At 42.5% G+C, this 21304-nt stretch overlaps 1 protein-coding gene across 3 annotated transcripts in view; it reads left to right on the forward strand.

The window, feature by feature from the left end:
- Nucleotides 1-21304, forward strand: part of LOC138966814 (laminin subunit alpha-2-like) — a 242658-nt gene that overhangs the window by 169577 nt on the left and 51777 nt on the right. For 2 of the 3 annotated variants that reach the window (XM_070339159.1, XM_070339160.1), the window contains exons 34-44: nucleotides 1677-1778; nucleotides 4820-4843; nucleotides 7042-7153; nucleotides 7803-7959; nucleotides 8438-8636; nucleotides 11559-11675; nucleotides 12074-12231; nucleotides 12746-12884; nucleotides 13270-13369; nucleotides 13690-13806; nucleotides 14656-14835. In XM_070339159.1, coding sequence (XP_070195260.1) covers nucleotides 1677-1778; nucleotides 4820-4843; nucleotides 7042-7153; nucleotides 7803-7959; nucleotides 8438-8636; nucleotides 11559-11675; nucleotides 12074-12231; nucleotides 12746-12884; nucleotides 13270-13369; nucleotides 13690-13806; nucleotides 14656-14835 — 1405 coding nt within the window. The remainder of the gene's footprint in view (nucleotides 1-1676; nucleotides 1779-4819; nucleotides 4844-7041; nucleotides 7154-7802; nucleotides 7960-8437; nucleotides 8637-11558; nucleotides 11676-12073; nucleotides 12232-12745; nucleotides 12885-13269; nucleotides 13370-13689; nucleotides 13807-14655; nucleotides 14836-21304) is intronic. The other variant, XM_070339161.1, reaches the window with a different exon arrangement.

Raw genomic sequence — 21304 nt, forward strand, 5'->3', positions numbered from 1 at the left:
CCTTCTTTGTCTTAGTATTTCTCACCTCCATATTACGTCCCCCTCTCTAATACGACATACGACCGTCCATACGTGGACTTATAACGACTTTTCCCAAAATTATCACGGGTTTGGTTTACTCTAACTTATATCTCCAGTCGAGTGAGTAAGCGATACGGACACAAACACGTGCTGAAATCCTGTCCGTGTACAACATCACTTCGGCACGCAAACGGCTGAAGCCATGGTTTTTCGTTTCTATTTCAGTTCATTACTTTATTTTGAATAGATAAAGGTCATTCGCAAGATGTCTGCTTCATTTTGCAAAGAACTGTGCAGGAACGCCTACCTTTTAAACACGCAAAGTTACAGAAACGTTATGAAAGTAATCCGAACATCGAACCAAAACCGAAAGTTGTGGTGACGTCATGAAATTTTGCGATGTACGTATGCAAAGCGCGTGTAAACATTTTCGGTCTAGCTAACAATGGCGGCCGACGAACATGGGTTTTGAAATCTGGAACTGTTCTTGGTTTTCCCGGATCCGTGACCGAATGACGCGATATACAACCACACGTTCGTTTGAATCAATACATTCTCCTCAGAATCCCGTCAGTGAAGTTTGAAGGTGAGCAGTGGAGTGTCCTAAATTACTCAACTCTGTGAACAGTCCGTAGTGCAGTTGTCCCTTGAATGAGCGAGTCAAGTTTCATCGTGAAAACTGACGCTTTTGGCTGCAATTTTACATCAGTTTCAACACACTGCCGCAGTTCTTATTCGTTTTGTTCCTTGCGTTACGGACACTTTTGTTTGTTTTTAACCAAATCGTTGCTGGGTATCGTACGACTATGATTAGTAGCTGGTATCGACATCGATGTGCATGTTTTGGGACCACATGCTTTCGTTCAACCTCAGTTTGTTTATTTCAAACCTTAACCCACGAGTAGTTACGGGGCTTCATTAAACAAGCAAGAAAACTGTGTGGGTAATTAATTGAATAGAAAACAGGTTACCATAATCGTTTAAGAAAAGAATAACATTACGTTGTGGGCGGCATCAATCAAAACACCAATGTCATTCCGGATCATTGACGCACCCGGACAGCAAAACAATCCTCCATGTTACGACCCCTCCATATAACGACCGAATTTCGGTTACATTTTCAAAGTCGTTATACAGAGGTACCACTGTTGTAGGTTGAGTTACACAAATAAGAGATCAGCACATCTCCACCAGATTCTCTCCGATGTTTACAACATCCAGACCAAAATGACAAAACATATTCAGGGCTAACACCTTTCCGGTTCTCGCCGGAAAACCGATTTTTAAAAAACTTTTAAAACCGAAAAATCTGGTTTCTTAAAGTAAAACTTTGTTCCTTGTCCCTACAAGATAATAAAAAAAAAGCCTCGGCTTCTGGGGGGCGCCGCCGTGGACCCTGGCCTTTCAGGTTTTTCACTTTTTTTTTGGTGTTAGCCCTGCATATCTCTTCTGATGCCATTAAAATGCCAATTAAATCATTGATGCTTCTGAGTTAGAAAGCATGTCATGTGAAATATATTAGTCTGGGTATGCTCTCTCTAATATTGCCACAGAAAGATGTTAGTCTGAATACATGCACATTCACATGCATAAATGGACTCACTAAAAACAAAACAGCTAGGTTGGAGTAATTTTATTTGTATGTGTGAATATAGGACAGAATGGACGCTCTTAAGTCAACAAGTTTGGATGGACTGAAAGACATGAAAAATCAGGTGGACTTCTATACCAATGTCACCGACAACCTTCATAATCGGGTGAGCACTGGGTTTTTTCTCCCCCATATCTGAACAATAACTTTCCCAGTTTCTTCTGATTTTTTCAAATGTTTCATTATCCATATTTAGTCACTCAGTTGTTATCTCCTTCTCTAACAATCATTTTTCAAAGCATATTCTCTCATTCATAATCCTCAATATTAACGACTCATCTTTTTTCTCTTTGACTTCATATGGAACCTTTATGGATATATAATGGTACTTTTTATGAGGTAAAAGAAAAAGTAGAGGGACAAAACTGAAGATTTTCAATTTTACAAATTAACTTGGTGATGGAAGTAGCACATCTCAAACGCATTCAGAAAGTCTTCTTTGACAAGATTAGTTTGCTTTTGGAGGGCTTCAGAAAAATGAACGGTTTTATTAACACTGAGGATTTAAGTATGCAGTTTGGGTGTAACCTTTATTTTCATTTTCATCTGCTGCTTGCATGATGTTCAAGTGGCCAAGCACATAACTTTTGGGAATACAATTTTCTTCTTTCCCAGATTCCACTGGCTTATTTTTGCTCATTTTTGTGTATGGTCCAAGCTGAAAATTAACTTTGATTTTCATTGTAATACACTTTGAAGGTGTTCATTTGCTTTTTAGAATCCTGGTATTGAGTTCGTTGTACACATTTCTTCTAATGCTGTGGGATTTCCTGCAAAGTTTTAAATGTATGAAACAAACCTGGGAACCCATACGATTTCGCCGTATTTTGTACGCATGATTGTCTAGAATACGATCAGTACGGTCATTTAGAAAAAATACGACGACAAAAATGTCCTAGAGTGCTCTTCTTCACAAGCGCATCGTGAAGCCGACACATGATTACAGCTTTTGCCAGTTAACATTGAAAGAATCCTTGTTTTAAATGTATTGGTAAACTTAATTCATGGCGCATTTGAAGCATGTTTAATCATGGATGTTTAAATGCGGTGTAGAGTACGCTAATTTTTCTGAAAATACACCAAGTTTGTTTGAGAATACTCCAAGTGCAAAATAGGGGTTCCCAGGTCTGATGAAAGAAATAAAAATCAGAATAGTTTTAGCTTAGGATTATCAGGATAATCACACTTCACGCATTTGGCTGCTGAAATTACTTCACACTTTAGCTGACAATTAACTCAGCATTTATCATCATTCATTCTTCGCTCGTCTTTCCAAAAATGTATAGTGATTTGACATATGATTATATCAGTTTTAACACTGATATGATATGTAACATCAATAATCTGTACTTTCAGGAAGTAGTGTAGCAAGATATAAATGCTTTGACAATATTTCTGTGTTATATCTTGTTTTCTGGCATCTTATTTCATGCATTATATTAAAAAAATCAGTTATGAATTTTTAGCTGTTGCAACTAATTGATCCCATGTAAATTTGTTGAAAAACAACAACAAACCTTTTGTATGTATATTTTTTTTTGTAACATGAAAAACTGCACTGCACTGTTTTCAAGGTTAACAGCAAAACAACCCTCTGGAAGGTCGATCGCTCTAACTTTTTGTCATCAATGACCTTCACCAACTTGAAGAAAACAAGAAAAAAACAAAATGTTCACTTACTTTTTGGGGGGCACCCATGCAGTCACTGCAGCAATTTAATAGACAAATTCCAGAAATAACTCTGTCAGGGTCTTTATTGGCTGTGGTACTCTGAGTTGCATCCCTTCAAAAAAGTGAGGAAAACACGTGGTCACTGATTACAGAAGAAAAGCAATCATCACAGGAGTGAATAGTGAACCACTATGAGCATCAGTTTCGAACAAAAATAGCATCATATCGAACGGACACTGTAGGAAATGCACGTGCTAGCTCAATTTCACAGTGATGCCATGATGGCTTGCTTTGACTGGTCAGCGATGTGTGTTTGCCTCACTGGAGGGTTGCACTCGGGCACAACCAAATTGACAGGGTTATTTCCAACCATTGTCTATTCTGTTTGTGATATATTTTCTGTTCCCAAACATACCCAATAACTATGCCAGTTCTGAGCCATTCGTTCATCAGTGAGAGGTGCAAGACAGTCTGCAAAAGCAAGCTTGGGATTAGTCTAATAAGTAAACCATCACGCATCTGTGAAGGATTTGACTGCAGTAAAGGCATCGTTCCTCATGAATCCACACCAGGAATCAACAGCCTGGCTGCTTTCTGTGCTTAGTGGGAACTGTTGCTGTATTCATTTCATAAAATGATACCTGGGTCTATGACCATTCTTCACTTGTGCAGACTAAGCACGAGTGTTTTTTTCGGCATCATGCAGTTACTCCAGAAGGTGAATTTAGCACACTCTGGTGCTATATCTACAGTTAGTTTTGTATTTCAAGACCAGAGCTTTCAATCATCATGTCAACTGCCAAGAGAAAAACAGTGCCTTTTGGGCCAGCGACAGTTTCACACTGATATGGTTTCTAAATGGTGAAATTGGGTTGACACAGTTTAATAACGGTGAAACACAACTTAATTAACACCAACTCAGTGTACTTTGTGAAATGCAGTTTTAACACAGAAAACTTAAGAAAAATGCAAGGCAAGCATATGCAGTCACACACTGACGCATATTAGTACAGGGACTCACTGTATCACACTTTCTTTGTTCTTTTATGCTGACCGATGCTGGCATGCTTATCGGGTATTCTATGGGTTGGACCGGCACGGTTGGCCTAGTGGTAAGGCGTCCGCCCTGTGATCGGGAGGTCGTGGGTTCGAACCCCGGCCGGGTCATACCTAAGACTTTAAATTTGGCAATCTAGTGGCTGCTCCGCCTGGCGTCTGGCATTATGGGGTTAGTGCTAGGACTGGTTGGTCCGGTGTCAGAATAATGTGACTGGGTGAGACATGAAGCCTGTGCTGCGACTTCTGTCTTGTGTGTGGCGCACGTTATATGTCAAAGCAGCACCGCCCTGATATGGCCCTTCATGGTCGGCTGGGCGTTAAACAAACAAACAATTATCGGGTATTCTATGGGTTGTCCTTCACAGGTACACGTACCCCACTAACCAAAATGTTACTGATTTTCTTGCTTTCCACTAGGCCGTCAGCATTTGTGGGGAGGAGGTGAGTGGAATCATTGCATGGCTTGTGCATTTATAACTATATTTCACCTTTGTTCTTACACCTGAAACTCTCACTCTTATAAAAGTGTGTCTGTGTGTGAGAATAGTCTACAGGACCCATATTTGTTCTAAGGTGCTTGGACTTACTTAACATGATCTCTTTCTTTTAACACCAACAATATTTAAAGAAATCAAAAATGAAGCGAAAAAGAATGATCAACAGAAATCATGACAGCAGTACATAACTTGAAACTAAACTAAACCAAAAATGACACAGGATAACACAGTGAATATGATTACTACAATGATATGAAAACTTCTGCAAATTAATAACACTCAGCAATGGGGTGTTACGACTAATTACCAAAAAGGGGAACAACATCCATGTTTTTCGTTATTTTAAAAGAAAAACAGACGGATCATGCCCAAATACCTTTTTGAGGCACTTGTGCATGTTGTTATTTTTAAACTGATTACAGACTAATCATTATAAGAATTTATTTCCTTGAAATGAAACTACATTTAATCTGGGGAAAAAATCCTCATGATAATCTGGAAATGAGTTCAAACATGATAATTAACATGATGTAACACAGTGGTAAGTTCTTTAATATTATTCATGCACACATGCATGCACACGCACAAACACACACACACACACACACACACACACACACACACACACACACACACACACACACACACACACACACACACACACACACACACACACACACACACACAATACACTCACTTACTCACTCACTTGCCTGCTTTTGAAAAAGGCTAATGACTATTCACACAATGTGGCAAGTTAAGTGTTTTTTGAATGAGAAAGTTTGAATCTTCTTTTAAGTGTTCCCTCTAATTTCTATGCTTACAAAGGGCTGAGGTAAGTATTTCAGTAAACATGCAGCAGTCTTTAACTTTCTGTCTTCTTAAATAAGAGTGATGTTTTCCTTAAACATAGTTTTTTGTTTAATTTTGTTTGTTTTTTGTTTGTTTGTTTGTTTTGTTTTTTTGCTTTAAAATTTTTTTTAATTGTGTTTTACTGTCCAGCTATCATTCTATTGTTGCCAGACATTTAGAGTCAAGATTTGCATAATCAGAACAGATAAACTAAACTCATTCCTTTGTTTTGGCTTAACATAAGCAGCTATCTTTTTAGAAATAAACACAGCACAACTTTTTTGAAAGAATCCTAATGTGCTGAATTGTTAAAGATAGACACAAATTTCATGGCCAAGGGAAAAAAAATCAAATTCAAGATGATTTTTTATCCATATCCAAAAATTGGAGATTTTGCTTATTAGACCTGAGTAGTGTCTCCCCAACTTGACGTTGGTTTGTGTATCTTTAATGTGTGTTCATGAATATTGTTAACGTGGTCTTCTTTGTTCTGTTTTTAAAAAAAAAAAATTCTTTGGACAATAACCCGATTTAGCTCAGTGGGGCCGTGAACCCCGCTGAGCAAATATTCTTACCAGCCGCTCTTCTTTCAGCATGTCATGTCAATTCCGCAGGGTTAATTCAGGCCTCAGTGTCTCTTTTTGTTCCTGGTATTGTTTTTGTGTGTGTGTGTTTTTTGTCTTTTATTTATAATTTTGTTTGTGAAAGTGTGTTTTATTCAGTATGCCTAAAACTTTTAAAATTGCTAATTTAGTGTGTCTGTTCATCGTATTTGCCATCTTTGAACATGTTTGTAAATTAACTGTGTAAATAAGAGGAAAATGTGAATTTAGGTGGTTTTATTAAGATGAACGTACTTAAGTTAAATGTGTCTGTTATGTTCACTTACAGGAGATGAATTTAAAAATTTAGTTTTAAAAGTAAGCTTCATTGTACAATTTTACTCTGAAAGTGTAGGCTTCATTTGCTGACTTTGAGGAAGCTAGCAAACTGCATTTGTTGAACTTTAAAAAAAAAAAATTCTGTGACAAATAACTGTACCTATTGTACACTTTGTCAAACATATTCTGATAAACTTCTCTGTGGGTGGTAAGAAGGGACCTGGCATTTATCTTTATGACTGCAACTAATAAGCATGAAAACCACCACCCGTTTGCACTATTTCAGCCTATGCATATGCCAGCAAGCAACTAGAAATCCATCAAATTTAAAGCTTTTTCTCTCTCCTTGGTGTTTGTGGTACAACATGTAATTTGAATCTAGTTGATATAATTGTTGATTTATTTTCAGATGAACTTCACCAACTCAAGAGTGGGTAACGTACGTATGAAGACCAACGAGACTCTACACAATGCTACCGACATTGAGAAAATTGTTGATGAGCTGTTCAAAGAGATCAAAGGTTTGTGTCTGATGTGGTAGCTTTTTATATTTTTACCAAAAACACTGCTTGAAAGTTACAGTGGAACACCCTCTCCCCTTTTAAAAAAACATACGATAGTGATTGACCCCAAAAATCGACTTTGCTCATATTATGCTAATATTTTTTCTGTAATATTTTTGGAGTGTGTTGAAACAATTGTGAATTTTATTTTAAGAGAAATCTACCCGGACTGACTTTTTGATACAGAATTTTGAATATAATGACATGCCAAGAATCATATAAACAAGGGTTGATCTCTTTCTCACCCAGTACTCCAGTACTTCACTACTTCTCTTGTGGCTAACAAAAATCTTGTAGAAACTCGACAGTAGTTTTTCGTATTAAATTTGCTAACCCAAATGGTCAACCTATCTGACAACAATAACTGGAAGACCATTAAGATACAAAAAGTTTAAACAAAATCTGCGTAATAAGGATCTTTAGCTTCTTCTTCTTCTTCTTCTTCTTCTGCGTTTATGGGCTGAAACTCCCATGTACACTTGTGTTTTTTTGCACGAGTTGGATTTTACGTGTATGACCGTTTTTAACCCGCCATTTAGGCAGCCTTATGCCGCTTTCGGGGGATTAACTATAGCTTTATTTGAGATGTGAATTATCTGCATGGCAGGCAACATCAGCCAGCTACGACAACTGGTGGAGAAGCTGTACTACAACCAGACAGGGCTCAACGTGACGGCTGCTCTGCAACAAGCTCAGGATATCCTCCAGACCATCCTGGCCAGGGACTTCACTGCTGAAGACGATGAAGCCAAGGCCGAAATCATGTCAGTGTGCTTTGTGGGTCTTGCTCCCTGTCTGTAGGGCTGGCTCTCTGATTGTCTGTCTGTACTTCCACATGTCTCTCCTTGATTGTGAAAGAGGGTTTGGGGTTGAAATGAAGAACTCAATGAAAGGAAAATTATTTAAGAGCAAAGAAATCATTAAAAGAACCAGTAGTAGAGTCAAATAGAGAAAATATAAACATTATTGATGTAAGAGGGCTGGTTTGCTTACTTTATTTTTGTGCCTGCATCTCATCAATTCTCACTCAGTAACATTGGTACATGTACCTTTATGTAAAGTCCCTTTGATGAGGGGGCCTCTCCTGATAAAGGACACCTAGCTGTCACCTCCTTGTCTATATACTTAACCAGAGTATATCTATCACAAGAGGTCACCTGCTGTTCAGGGATGCTTTTGGTTGGTTCCAGTGGTGTCTTGTCATCACAGACTGTGAGTTTTCTTGGATTTATTTTTCTCCAGGCGGGCAGAAAAACTGTCAGAGCGCGTCAGGATCCTGGCAAAGAGTGTGACCAACACAACAAACACGGCCAACGCAATTACGGAAATTCGGAAGACACTGAACGACCTTTACTACCAGTCTCAACTGGCCCAGGCCAACGCCTTGGAGGTCGTCGATGAACGGAGTCAGAAACTTGGGGGCTTGATGGCTGATTTAGAGGTCAGTGTGGTGTTACTAATAGATTAAAAATTGAAATATTGACATACATGTTATTAAATGAGATCTGACGGGCGCAGTGGCGTGGTGGTAAGACATCGACCTCCTAATCGGGAGGTCGTGAGTTCGAATCCCGGTCGCTGCCGCCTGGTGGGTTAAGAGTGGAGATTTCTCCCAGGTCAACTTATGTGCAGACCTGCTGGTGACTTAACCCCCTTTGTGTGTACACGCAAGCACAAGACCAAGTGCGCACGAAAAAGATCCTGTAATCCATGTCAGAGTTCGGTGGGTTATAGAAACACGAAAATACCCAGCATGCCTCCCCCGAAATCGGCGTATGCTGCCTGAATGGCGGGGTAAAAACGGTCATACACCAGACATGGGATTCTTCCGTAAAATTACGGAATTCCGTAAATTTTTAGGCTCCAGGGATCATTCTTGAGATTCGTGCAAATCCGCTGAGAAAATTTTGGGGTATATGTAGGTATAGACCCAAGTTTTTCGGCCGGTCCGCTGATCGCGACGCTCCATTCCATACTATTCTTGAACGGTTGGTTCCTAAAACGGTCAGACTGTTGCTGGTCGATCCGTATGGGAACGCGCTCTGTGTCTTTGTCTCCTGCAGTCACCGTTTCAACGTAGCTATCGGGGATTCAGTATAAGCATACCGTATGAGAATGATTCGGCGCCATTTTTACATCGCTTCGAGCCACTTGCCAAAATGATGAGGAAGCTAAAGCGAGACGAAACCGTTCTATCCGGGGAAATTGACCAGCAGAAGTACAAGAAAAATCTCTGGAGATTCGACTGGCTCGATGAAGTTGTATCATTGAGCTGGAAATACGAGAAAGGCCAGAAGACACAAGACGTGAAACTGAAAGTTGGCGATGCTTTTGCTAAAATCAACTTGCCGGGAAAAGCTCAGTGCACTTTGTGCAACGATGTTAATGTTATGAACTACGGTTCCAATGGAAAGACTGCCCTCAAAAGCCACTTGAAAAGCAACAAGCACCTGACTATCCTGAAAACCCAGTCGTGTAATCAGTCACTGGGGTCGTTTGGCACCGACAAGGTAAGAAACATTGAAACCACACCGTCACACGCCACCACCCCCCCCCCCATCCCCGCCTCTCTCTCTCTCTCTCTCTCTCTCTCTCTCTCTCTCTCTCTCTCTCTCTCTCTCTCTCTCTCTTTCTCTTTCTCCTCCTTATTTTGAGTCTTAGCGTAAAATTAATTTGAGAAACATGGGAAGGAAGAGAAAGGGAGGGGGGGGGCTATGATTAAGCTGAAATATGCATTTCAGGGCCATTTTTGTGTGTCTAAAACACTAAAAACCTTCAGCTTCTGGGGGCTTCGCCTCCAGACCCCGACCAGGGGCGTTGCCCCTGGACCCTACTGGGGGCCTTCTGCGGCCCCCAGACCCCCACCTTTTTTTTTCCTTAATTATCACTTTTTCTGAATCCCATGTCTGATACACGTAAAAACACAAGTGAACGTGGGAGTCTAAGCCCATGAACGAAGAAGAAGAAAAAATGAGATCTGAATATTCAAGCGGAATAGAGTAAGCTTGGATGTACAGTGGAACACATGTCTATAACGACCACCCAAGGGATCAACCAAAACTGGTCTTTATAGACAGGTGGTTGCTATGGAAAGGCGAATTATGCGAAGAAAAAGCCAATTCGGGGACGCTTTGAGGTAGTTGTTTTGAACAGGTCGTCGTTCTGAAGAGGTGGTAGCTAGGGCTGGTTCGACTATAACAAATTTGTGGAATGAAGCCTTTTTGAGTCACTTGAGAAAAAGTGACTCTATGTAATCGGTCAGTGTTAGTCTGTCCGGCCGGCCGTCCGTCCGTCCGGCCGGCCGTCCGGCCGGCCGTCCGGCCGGCCGTCCGTAGACACCACCTTAACGTTGGACTTTTCTCGGAAACTATCAAAGCGATCGGGCTCATATTTTGTTTAGTCGTGACCTCCAATGACCTCTACACTTTAACGATGGTTTCGTTGACCTTTGACCTTTTTCAAGGTCACAGGTCAGCGTCAAAGGAAAAATTAGACATTTTATATCTTTGACAAAGTTCATCGGATGTGATTGAAACTTTGTAGGATTATTCTTTACATCAAAGTATTTACATAAGTGACTCTATGTAATCGGTCAGTGTTAGTCTGTCCGGCCGGCCGTCCGGCCGGCCGTCCGTAGACACCACCTTAACGTTGGACTTTTCTCGGAAACTATCAAAGCGATCGGGCTCATATTTTGTTTAGTCGTGACCTCCAATGACCTCTACACTTTAACGATGGTTTCGTTGACCTTTGACCTTTTTCAAGGTCACAGGTCAGCGTCAAAGAAAAAATTAGACATTTTATATCTTTGACAAAGTTCATCGGATGTGATTGAAACTTTGTAGGATTATTCTTTACATCAAAGTATTTACATCTGTAGCCTTTTACGAACGTTATCAGAAAAACAAGGGAGATAACTAGCCTTTTCTGTTCGGCAACACACAACTTAACGTTGGGCTTTTCTCGGAAACTATAAAAGTGACCGGGCTCAAATTTTATGTGAACGTGACTCATTGTGTTGTGAATAGCAATTTCTTCCTGTCCATCTGATGCCTCATATAATATTCAGAACTGCGAAAGTGACTCGATCGAGCGTTTGCTCTTCTTGTTTACTTAAAGTTCTATGTCTCTCTAACATAAGTTACAACCTGAGCAAGAATAATCCAGGTTATTTTGACCAGAATTGCTTCCGGTGACGTGCATGCCTTGTTGAATATTTAACCTCTGTATGTATCTTTTTCCTTTTCTCGTCTTGTACTTAACTGGAAGATTTGTTGTCTTGATTTTGTTTCAGGATAAAATGTTGGATCTGAATGATATGTTGTACTTGACTGGAAGATTTGTTGTCTTGACTTTGTTTCAGGATAAAGTATTGGATCTGAATGAGATGAAAGGAGACACAGACGCTTTATTGAAAGAGGGTCAGGACCTGATTGACGAAGCTGAGGCAGCGCTTCAAAGGCTGGAGGAAAACATTCTGGTAACGATCGAATTAACCACATGCTGATACAATCACACACACACACCAGAACGATTAGATGCAGACTGACATTCTCACACTAGCACACTCAAAGGTACGTAGATGCAAGGACTCGAATGTACTCAAGCATGCATATTCAAATGTGTGCACATGCACACAAATCAACTTTTAAGAATGAATATTCTTACAGGAGATAGCATCAATGCAGATATGCAAATAAATGATAGACAATGGTAAACCAAAATTTGGTTTGCAGGTCTCTTTCTCTCTGGCTGAGCAAATCCCAAGGAACTAACTGTAGATGTTTTTGCAAAAATATTAATAGCTCAACAAAATTCTATCACAGATACTCAAAAGAAAACGGCTTGTTAACACTCTTTATATTTGTAATTATTCAGGTTCTGCAGAGAGAGCTGTCTTCACTAAACGCAGCAACAGAAGTACTTGAGCGACGGTTTGATGTGCTCCGTGACGCCATGCCAGGGTTGGAGAAGTTGTACCGTGATGTATGGAAACACGCCCTGGACCTGGAGAAAATGGCTGCTCAGCTAGAACAGTGAGTTGGTGTTGATCTGCTTGTGTGTGTGTGTGTGTGGATGCGTTTGTAGTGTGCATACGTGTGTGTGTGTGTGTGTGTGTGGCTACACACACACACTTGCATGTAAACAGGCACACACATACTTTTGCCTTATACGACATGGACATGACTTTTTTTCCTTCACTGTTCAAATCACTTATTCATTCACCTGCCTACTTAATTGTTAATTGAGTTTGTGTTCAATTTTCATCAAACAGTGACTGAGGGATACCCCCACCTCTCTCTTTCTCTCTCTCCCTCTCTCTTTCTCTCCCCCTCTCTTTCTCTCCCCCTCTCTTTCTCTCTCTCTTTCTGTACCTCTCTCTATACCTCTCTCTCTCTCTCTCTCTCTCTCTCTCTCTCTCTCTCTCTCTCTCTCTCTCTCTCTCTCTCTCTCTCTCTCTCTCTCTCTCTCTCTCTCTGTCTCTGTGTCTCTTCGCCTCCCCCTTCCGTTATTCTTGAAACTACAAAATCATCACATTGTCTTTGACAGGTTGTTTGACAAAGTGCGCAACCTGGCTGCGGATCCCACGCGAGCAGCACGAGCCTATGAGAGCATCATACAATCCATCAAGCAAGCTGAGGAGGCAGCCAAAAGAGCGCAGAAGATTGCCCAGGAAACCGTGGAAACTGTAATTTTCTTCCTTTTTTTCCTTTTTTTTGTTGCTGTTTGTTATTACAGTAAATCCTCTTTTTTAGGTGACACAAGGGTGGAACATAGATACCGTCTCTGAGTCTGCACATAAGGGGGGGAACCCCCCTTTTAAGATACCCCCCCCCACCCCACACACTCTCAGCTCCTCCTTAACCCCCCTTTTAAGATACCCCCCACCCCGCCCACTCTCAGCTCCTCCTTTTTAAGACCTTGCTTTTTCTGTTCAAAAGCTCTGTAAATTTACTTCCAAATTAAAACTCCCTCGTTTTTAAGACCTGCTTTTCTCAGATTTGTGAAGGTCTTAGAAGGAGTTTTTTTCTCGCTGTAGCAACAGTTTGTTTCAATTTCTTTGTTGTGTGCAGGCCAAGCTGGGTGACCTGGAAGAGGAGGTGCGACAATCCCTTGAACGTAGTCGTCGTCTGCTTAGAGAGGCAGAGCAGCTCTTGGATGAAAGGGTTGAAGGTGAGAGAACAAACAGGCATGTGCACATACACAAGGAAATATACACACGCGCACACATGCATGCACACACGCATGCATGCCTGCCTGCACACACATGCACTCATGCACGTACATACACCTACAGGTACATGCATACATACACACACAAATACACACATGCATACATACACATGTGCACACACACACACTCACACACACACACACACACACACACTCACACACACACACACACACACACACACACACACACACACACACACACACACACATAAAAACCAACTGACTACAAACATTTTCCCAACTTCCTTTATTTTTGTCAGATCTGGCAAAGGAGCTGGGCAGGGTGAAGACAGACTTCAGTGAGACGGAGGATAAACACAAGGCTGCAGCAGATCTACTGGCCATGCTACTCGATGGTCTGAATAGAATGCCACAAGGTGAGAAAATAAACGTCCCATTACTTGACATGACATGATTACTACATAAACTATGTCCACTCCATAGTCAACTTTGCTTTTTCCCTATTCAGCCCTGTAAGTATCACCAAATTTTAAGTCTTTTTCACCGAAGGTTTTGCATTACTTTTGGTATCCTAGCTTGTTTTTTACTCAGGCTTTCACAATTATGTGATTTTTGATATTATGTTTTTTATTCAGGTTTTGATAGTTCTTTGGGATTTCTGGTATTGCGTGTTTTTTTCATTGAGGTTTTGACCGTTTTGTGTGAAAGAACAAGAGACTGCAGGCATTCTAGATCTGTGTGAGTTTTTGTATCCATTGTTTTCACTCAGGTGTTAACAGTTTATAATTTTTGGTAGAAATTGTACTGACCATTTTATAAACTGGTTATAAGGAGCTTAATCGAGCCAGCCGTTTGTAGTGTATTAACACAGTGTGTATGTAATTACTGCCCTTTGACGGAGTTACTCTCATACAAGAATGCTCACCCTTCCATCTTGGTGAAGTCAGAAACGGAATAAATATTACTCTTGTTGTTGAAATCAATTCTACCTTTTGTATGCTTCGAGCATGGCTGTGACGATGAATGATATGTGAGATAGCAGTATTCTACACAGTTCAGCTGCTGTATGCGGTCAACCTAAACGTAAATATTTGCAGGGAAACACTGTGATCTTTAGCTCTGCTCAGTTGATGAATTGAATTTTTAGTATTTTCACATTTTAACCAGTGAAGCACCAGACATTTCTTGTTAACTCCATCTGTGATTTTTGTGTGTCAGGTTTTGACTTTTCTGCCTTTTGTTTGGTATCCATTTCTGTCATGCAGGTTTTAGAGGTCGCCTTAATGACATTGTGCGAAAAGTGGACCAGGCCGTGGAGCGTGCGAACGAAGCAAACAAGACGGTGACGGACATCCAGCACGGCATCAACACAGATCTGCTGCCCAAACTCAAACAGCTGGAGGACTTTGATATCAACGCTATCATACGCAACGTCGACAAGAATTGTTAGAACTGATTTCTGATCTTCTTTATTTTTAAACTTTTTTTTATTTACGAGCATGAACCTCTGTCTAACAACTTTAAAAATGTTAGAAAAAACTGTCTTATAACTTGGGGTCACAAAGTAGAGTTTTGGTTTCTTGGGGCCATGTCAAGGCCAACCACTGATCTGCAATGTAATGGTGAGTTCCCGTTTGTTTGATGCTGCCAGGTTGTTCTTCTTCCATCAAACGACTATGGTTACTTCTTGACTTAAATTATCTACCTAAAGTAACTGGCAGTTTCTGTTCTATTTTTAACTTCTTCTTTTTTGTTTTGCTAGCATGATACATGTATTTTGCATTTGCTTACAGTTAAAGTGAGAGACTACCATTCGGCGGTGAACAGCGCTATAAAAGAATGTTTTATTATTATTATTATTAAAGATGGGTTTTTTTTTTCTTACTGTTGAAGATGTGTATTTTCTGACTGTTAAAAAGCTGTGTTTTCTTAGGATTAAAGTTGTGTACATGTATTAAATTACATTCTTATCCCAACTCACATCAAGCAATTTACTCCAGTTTAGTGCTAGGACGCTGAATAGCATCGCCTTGGTAACAAGGGGAGGTCACCCTAAAAAAGAGCTACCTTGACCCCTTATCATGACAAAGTCACGCGTGACTTCCTGACCTTGCCGCCATCTTTGAATCATTCACTCTCCAGCGATCTGTGTCTACAGACGTGTTTTGATTTTGCTCCGGCTTTCAGCCGGTTTGTCTGACTTCTGCCTTTGTCAGACCCTGCCTTGGTACTTGCACACGGTCCCTCTGCTCCTACTGTGTGTTTGGGTGAGCTTTTTTGTCGTTTGTTATTGTTTTGTGACTTAGGTTTGGTCGAATACTTAGCTTTGTTTACATTTTTTCCGTTCGCCATGTCGGATAAGGAAATGCTAAGTTGGTGGCCGAGCCTTCTCCCACAAAGAAGCCTTCTCGTAAGTCGTAGAGTTCGGCATGTTAAGCTTTGATTAAAGTCACAGATCCTTGACTAAATCCTCGTTTGATGTGCGATAGACTTACCTAATTCTCCGGCTATGCCTAGTTTGCCTTCAGCTGCTTCGCCGGTCTTGTCCGGTTCAGGCCCTGTTAGCGAGAAGCTGGATGTTTATGCTATTTTGCACTCCTTGAGTGCTTAGATATCCTCTCTTTCAGCCGAGTTTTCGTCTACCAAGGCTGAGATGTGTCTTTGCCTTCCGGTGTGGGAGGTGTGCGTTCCCTTGCCAGGGTGTGTGTTCCGCCTTCCTCCACTTTTACGTCCGCCGACGTTCACGCCTCGTTTGAGGGCAGCCGTGGTGTTTCCCTGCTGCGTTCCCAGGCCTCTTGGACTGACGACGATCAAGGTATTTATACTTCGCCAGTAACCGGGTTCTCCGGCCAAAACGAAGTGCGTGTTTGGAGAGAGTAGCCACACCGGTTCGTGTGCGCGAAAGCTTAGGCCCTAGGTTTACGTCGTTCCGATTGAGTGAACGTCTAGATCGAGGGAAAAGCCCAGACACGCGTTCGGTCTCTGACCGAACAGGGGAAGTGCGTCCTCCTACACTCCCTAGAGGAACAGTGGGTGCGGCAGCACAGCTTTCATAGCTTTCCCCGCTTCCGCCTTTCGGGCAGGAAGCAGTCCCTAGGGACGTACCGCTTGGGTATAAAATCCCTCGTGGGCGTCTCTTCCCGGGCGACACTTCGTCGGACTATGGTAGTCACGGCGGAAGTGTCTTGCCTGACTTCACGGAAGTGAGGGACTACGAGTCGGATTTTGGCACTTCCGTCCAGGGTGACGAAGATGTCAACTTCCGCATACCGACTAAGCTTCCGCAAGCTCTGGCTTTAGCGGAGGAAGTGGCTTCACGGTATTTTGAGGAGGGGGTGACATTCCCCGCTTCCGCCCTCTGGGCAGGAAAGCAGTCCCTAGGGACACACTGCTTGGGTATCGCATCCCTCGTGTGTCGTCTCTTCTGGGTGACGCTTCGCCTGACTATTGTAGTCAGGGCGGAAGTTCGTTGCCTTGTTGCACGGATGTGCGGGATTATGAGTCGGATTTTGGTGCTTCTGTTCAGGTTGACAAAGATGCCAACTTCCGTGTACTGGTTGAACTTCCGCTAGCACTGGCTTTGGCGGCGGAAGTTACTTCAAGGTAGTTCGAGGAGGGTGCGGCAACACTTGTAGGCTTGTTGCCCAACCTCCTTCCGCTTTGGGGGATTCCCGTTCTGCGAAGGACGGAAACAGCAGTTCAGTTTTCGGAAATTCCCGTTTTCGGAAATTCCCGTTGGTAGCGTTTGAGCTGTCTATGCTACTGACTACTGGGCAGTACGGCGGTGCGTTTCACGCTGTACCGTGGTTAACAGCACAAGGTCTGGCTCCTGATTCAGCGCAGCCTTACCGTGCTTCTTTGTTTTTAGCCTCAGCTTTGCCTGCTGGTTTGGCTAATAAGAGGTTTACACTGCTGCATAATTCAGTCAATTTGATTGGCTCGTTTGCCTTGCCTCGTTCCACTTTTCCGGAACTTGCAGTCCTTAGGCAAGATGATACAGCAGAGACAGAGTAGTCCCGTTTTCGGAGAATTCTCTTTTGTCTTACAATACAATACAATACAATACAATACAATAACTTTATTAATCTCTAAAAGAGAAATTACATTGCTGAGCGTTTGTGTCCGTAATAATAACATACATAAAACATTCCAAAAAAAACATTTGTTCTTTGTCCTGAGAAAATATAGCACATTGGTTATCACATAAGAAAGTATATTAAAAGTAAATTAACATGCATTCACCATCAACAATGCACAAAAGAAAGTCAGCACCTTGCCGGTTATCACATATTGTCTTTGGAGTAACTGGCTTACGCTTGCTTGAGTTATCGTCTCTCTCTGAGACTTTGCAGAGATCTCTGTCGAGATTGATCGCGTCGTCATTAGACCCATTCAGGTTTCGTGACGATGCGGTAGAGAAAGTTGTCACTATTCTGGTAGGGAAGACGGCTACAGTAGAACAGTATGTTATACTGAGTCCTCTTTCTTGTCTCTGGGGGAATAAGCACATGATCTTTTCAAGTTATCCTCTGTTTAGGAAACTTTGCAAGATTTTTTTATAGAGCTCTATCTTCTCTGCTCTTGTTAACTTCGAGTTGCGTCGTGACGCACGGGAGAAGGATGTCATGTCGCTTCTAGCTGCTTTGGCTAAAGTCTTTTGAACAGCGGAGCCTCCCAGCGCTTTTCTTGGCACATTGCTTGGCTCAGGTTGCAAACAAGAGGCGGATCTACTCCGCTCTTTGCTTTTTGTGGTTCATCTTCTGGGAGAAGCTGTGATCTGCGTCGGCTGGCCACATTTGGCCTTTATTTAGGCAAGATACGGAGCTAAGCAAACACACATTGGGTTAAACCCTCTGCCTTAGGCAGCTTCGCGGTATGTACGCCCATCTTTGGTGCGGCATACCTCTTATTTTTCACCTTCTAGGGTGAAGTTGCTAAGGCCTCAATTTTTGTTTTTTGCCTCTGTGGTGAAAAACAAGGCAAGCTGTTAAAACTTTCTCGGCTTTTACGGCTTACGGAATTGCGCTTTCTCATCAGGGTCATAAGCTTTGGTTTCTGACAAGTCGCCAGAACATGTCCAAATTATGGGCTCACATTCTGACTAAATTTTTAGGCTCACTGAGCCATTGCTCGTAACCTCTCAGTCGGAACTTTTCCGGCTAAGCCTACCTCTTGAGGCAGTGGCTTCTGTCAGCTACTTTCGCTGCGCAGCACAAAGGACTCGCAGGAATTCCTTAGTTTCAGCTTTTCTTTCTAAGAGGTTACGGAAAGAACTAAACACCATCATGTGGCTAAGCCTAGGTTTGGCACAGACGTTTAAATTACATATTCTTACGCAACTCACATAGATAGCATTAACTTCAGTTAAAGTGCTAGGACACTGAACTACGCTTCACCCCAAAGGGGAAGCAACCCCCTAAAAAAGAACGGCCTTGACCTATAACCCAAGCTATACAAGAGTCGAGGTCATACCGTCACGTGACCTATCACGCGTGACTCAACCGCCGCCATGTTGAAAGCTCACTCCCATTTCAGCACCGAGTAGCTCGGACGCTTTTTACACTACGCTGCAGGCTTTGAGCCGACTGTCTTCTGGACAGTGTTTCACCCCGTCTACAGGTCCCTGCTTCTCATGCACAAGTCTGGGTGAGCTCGTTCTAATTTGTTCGCTTTTGCTTGCGTTTGTTTCTTTCTCCGTTGTTCGGTCTGGTTGTTGTTTATCAATATCATAACTCAGACTGGTTTTTTGTCAGCAATGGCTGACAAGGAGAATTAGAAACCACAGACTAGTCAGTAGCTGCTGAGGTTTCTCCTATTAAGTTTCGCATAAAGAGAAAGGCAAAGGCACTACCTTTTCTGTTTTACTACTACGTCTGTTAAATAACCTTGAATGGTTGAAAACGACGTTAAAGGCATATGTACGCGCTCCCGTGTTTACAAAGTGTAGTTTGCCCATAATCGATGTCAAACGCATCATAGGACCATGTAATGACGATATGTTGCCATGCGCGGACCATTTACATGTATTACAGCTTGTTCTAGCCTCTGAAAGTGAGGATGTCAACAAAGACGCGGAGGTTTTTCCCTTGCGTCAACGCTACCTCTGTTGGCAGATCTAGATAAATAGGACGATCTAGATCAAAATAAATTCTAATATCTCAACATTTAAGAGGTCCTAGACCACAATATCTTGCAGGGAACTTAATTTAGCATGTCTCCAGCTGTGGGTAAAGCAATTAGCGTTTATAGTCATCGAGTACATATGGCTTTAAACACCATATTAAGAAGAAAGAAAGAATGTCTGTTAAATTTCGGACCCTATAAGTACTATCATGCCGGTGCTGAAGCAGGTTAAATTTAGGTTACTTCAGCCAAAGGCAAACGCAGTGGGAAAGAATACTTGTGTTAAAGATGGTTTTTCTTCCCTTTGTGAGATGTTTTCGACCCAAATGTATAACATGTTACCTTTCGTCGAGTTTGCGCTCGCTCCCGGCGGGAGTGGGCGACGTGGTTTTTTGTCACGCATCGAGGTTCCGCCTTCATGCACAGTCACTTCGGCTGACGCGCACGCAGAGGAGTGTGTTTACTTCATACGAGGAGCTTTCACGCTCTACAGGTTAGTCAAGTTCACCGGTAGCCAGGTTCTCTGGTGAAAGTGTTCAAGTTGGGCCGGAACTAGTAGCCCCCCCGCCGTGGCTGGGGGGTGAAAGTTTGACTTTCCCGGAGGCTATCGCTCTTTTTTAAGAGGCGGAACTCACGGGGGGTCAACACCGGACAACAAGTTGGGCCGGAACTAGTAGCTCCCCCGCTGAGGCTGGGGAGTGAAAGTTCGACTCTCCCGGAGGCTATCGCTCTTTTTAAGAGGCGGAACTCACGGGGGGTCGACACCGGACAACGAGACAGATGTACTCACGGGCAGACTTTTATGTCTCGGTGAATGTGTACATGTCTCAACTTCCTCCTTTTGGGCAGGAAGCTGCTTTCGGGCAGGCTTTGCACGGTTCTTCCGTTTTGCAATCAGCCTCGCCTGTGGTGGATCGTTTTAGTGACGCAGCTAGTCACAAGCGAATTTCACGGTCCACCTCAGCAGATTCGGAGTTCGACGATTCTCACTCAGTTTCTGAGGAGGAAGTTGATGTCAAGTTGTCACTCAAACTTTAACCAGCTATGGTTACTGCAGCTCAGGTGTCTGCCAAGTACTTCGCTGAAGGGGTGACAGCTATGACAAGCTCTGCGGCACCACCACCCTCAGTGGTGGGTGATTTCCGCCCTGCTTTAACGGAAGTTCAGGGATATCGTTTTAGCGAGTCTCCTTCTGTTGCTTACGAACTTTCCAAGGTGCTGGCTAGAACTTCGGGTTCTGAGAATAGCTTGCCTGTGGATACTGTGCCTTTACTGGCTGCACACGGTCAGGCTCCTGATGCTGCTCAGCCATGGCTTGCCTCAGACCAGTTACGGAAGCGAGCACTTCGTTTCATTCACGCAAGTTTGCTCTCTCCCGTCGTCATCACAGTCTTATTGAGGCTTACGCTTTGCCGAGTGCACCGCTTCCGGTCACTCCGGAGTTGGCTAATCTCAGGGAGGATGTCTATCGTCTGGACAAAACTTGTGCTTACTCTGAAGGCGCATTACTTGGTTTGGAGGAGACGGGAAGATACTCGTTGGAACTTGCGTCTCTTTCAGAGACACTTCTTCGATCTCTTTCGCGGTCGGTCGCGGTGTCGTTGAATCCTTTCGATTTTCGAAACGACTCTAGCGTGAAAGACGTCCTCATACTCCTGGCCTCTTTGGCTAAGGTTTCAGCCGAACAATGTCTGTTGCGGCACGGTTTTATGCACATGCGGTTTACACACGCAGGGACGCTTTCTTGTCTGGCTCTAGAATTTGACCTTGTGGAAGTTTTCTCATATGATT

Source organism: Littorina saxatilis, linkage group LG5, assembly GCF_037325665.1.
Source record: "Littorina saxatilis isolate snail1 linkage group LG5, US_GU_Lsax_2.0, whole genome shotgun sequence".
Lineage (NCBI taxonomy): Eukaryota > Metazoa > Mollusca > Gastropoda > Littorinimorpha > Littorinidae > Littorina > Littorina saxatilis.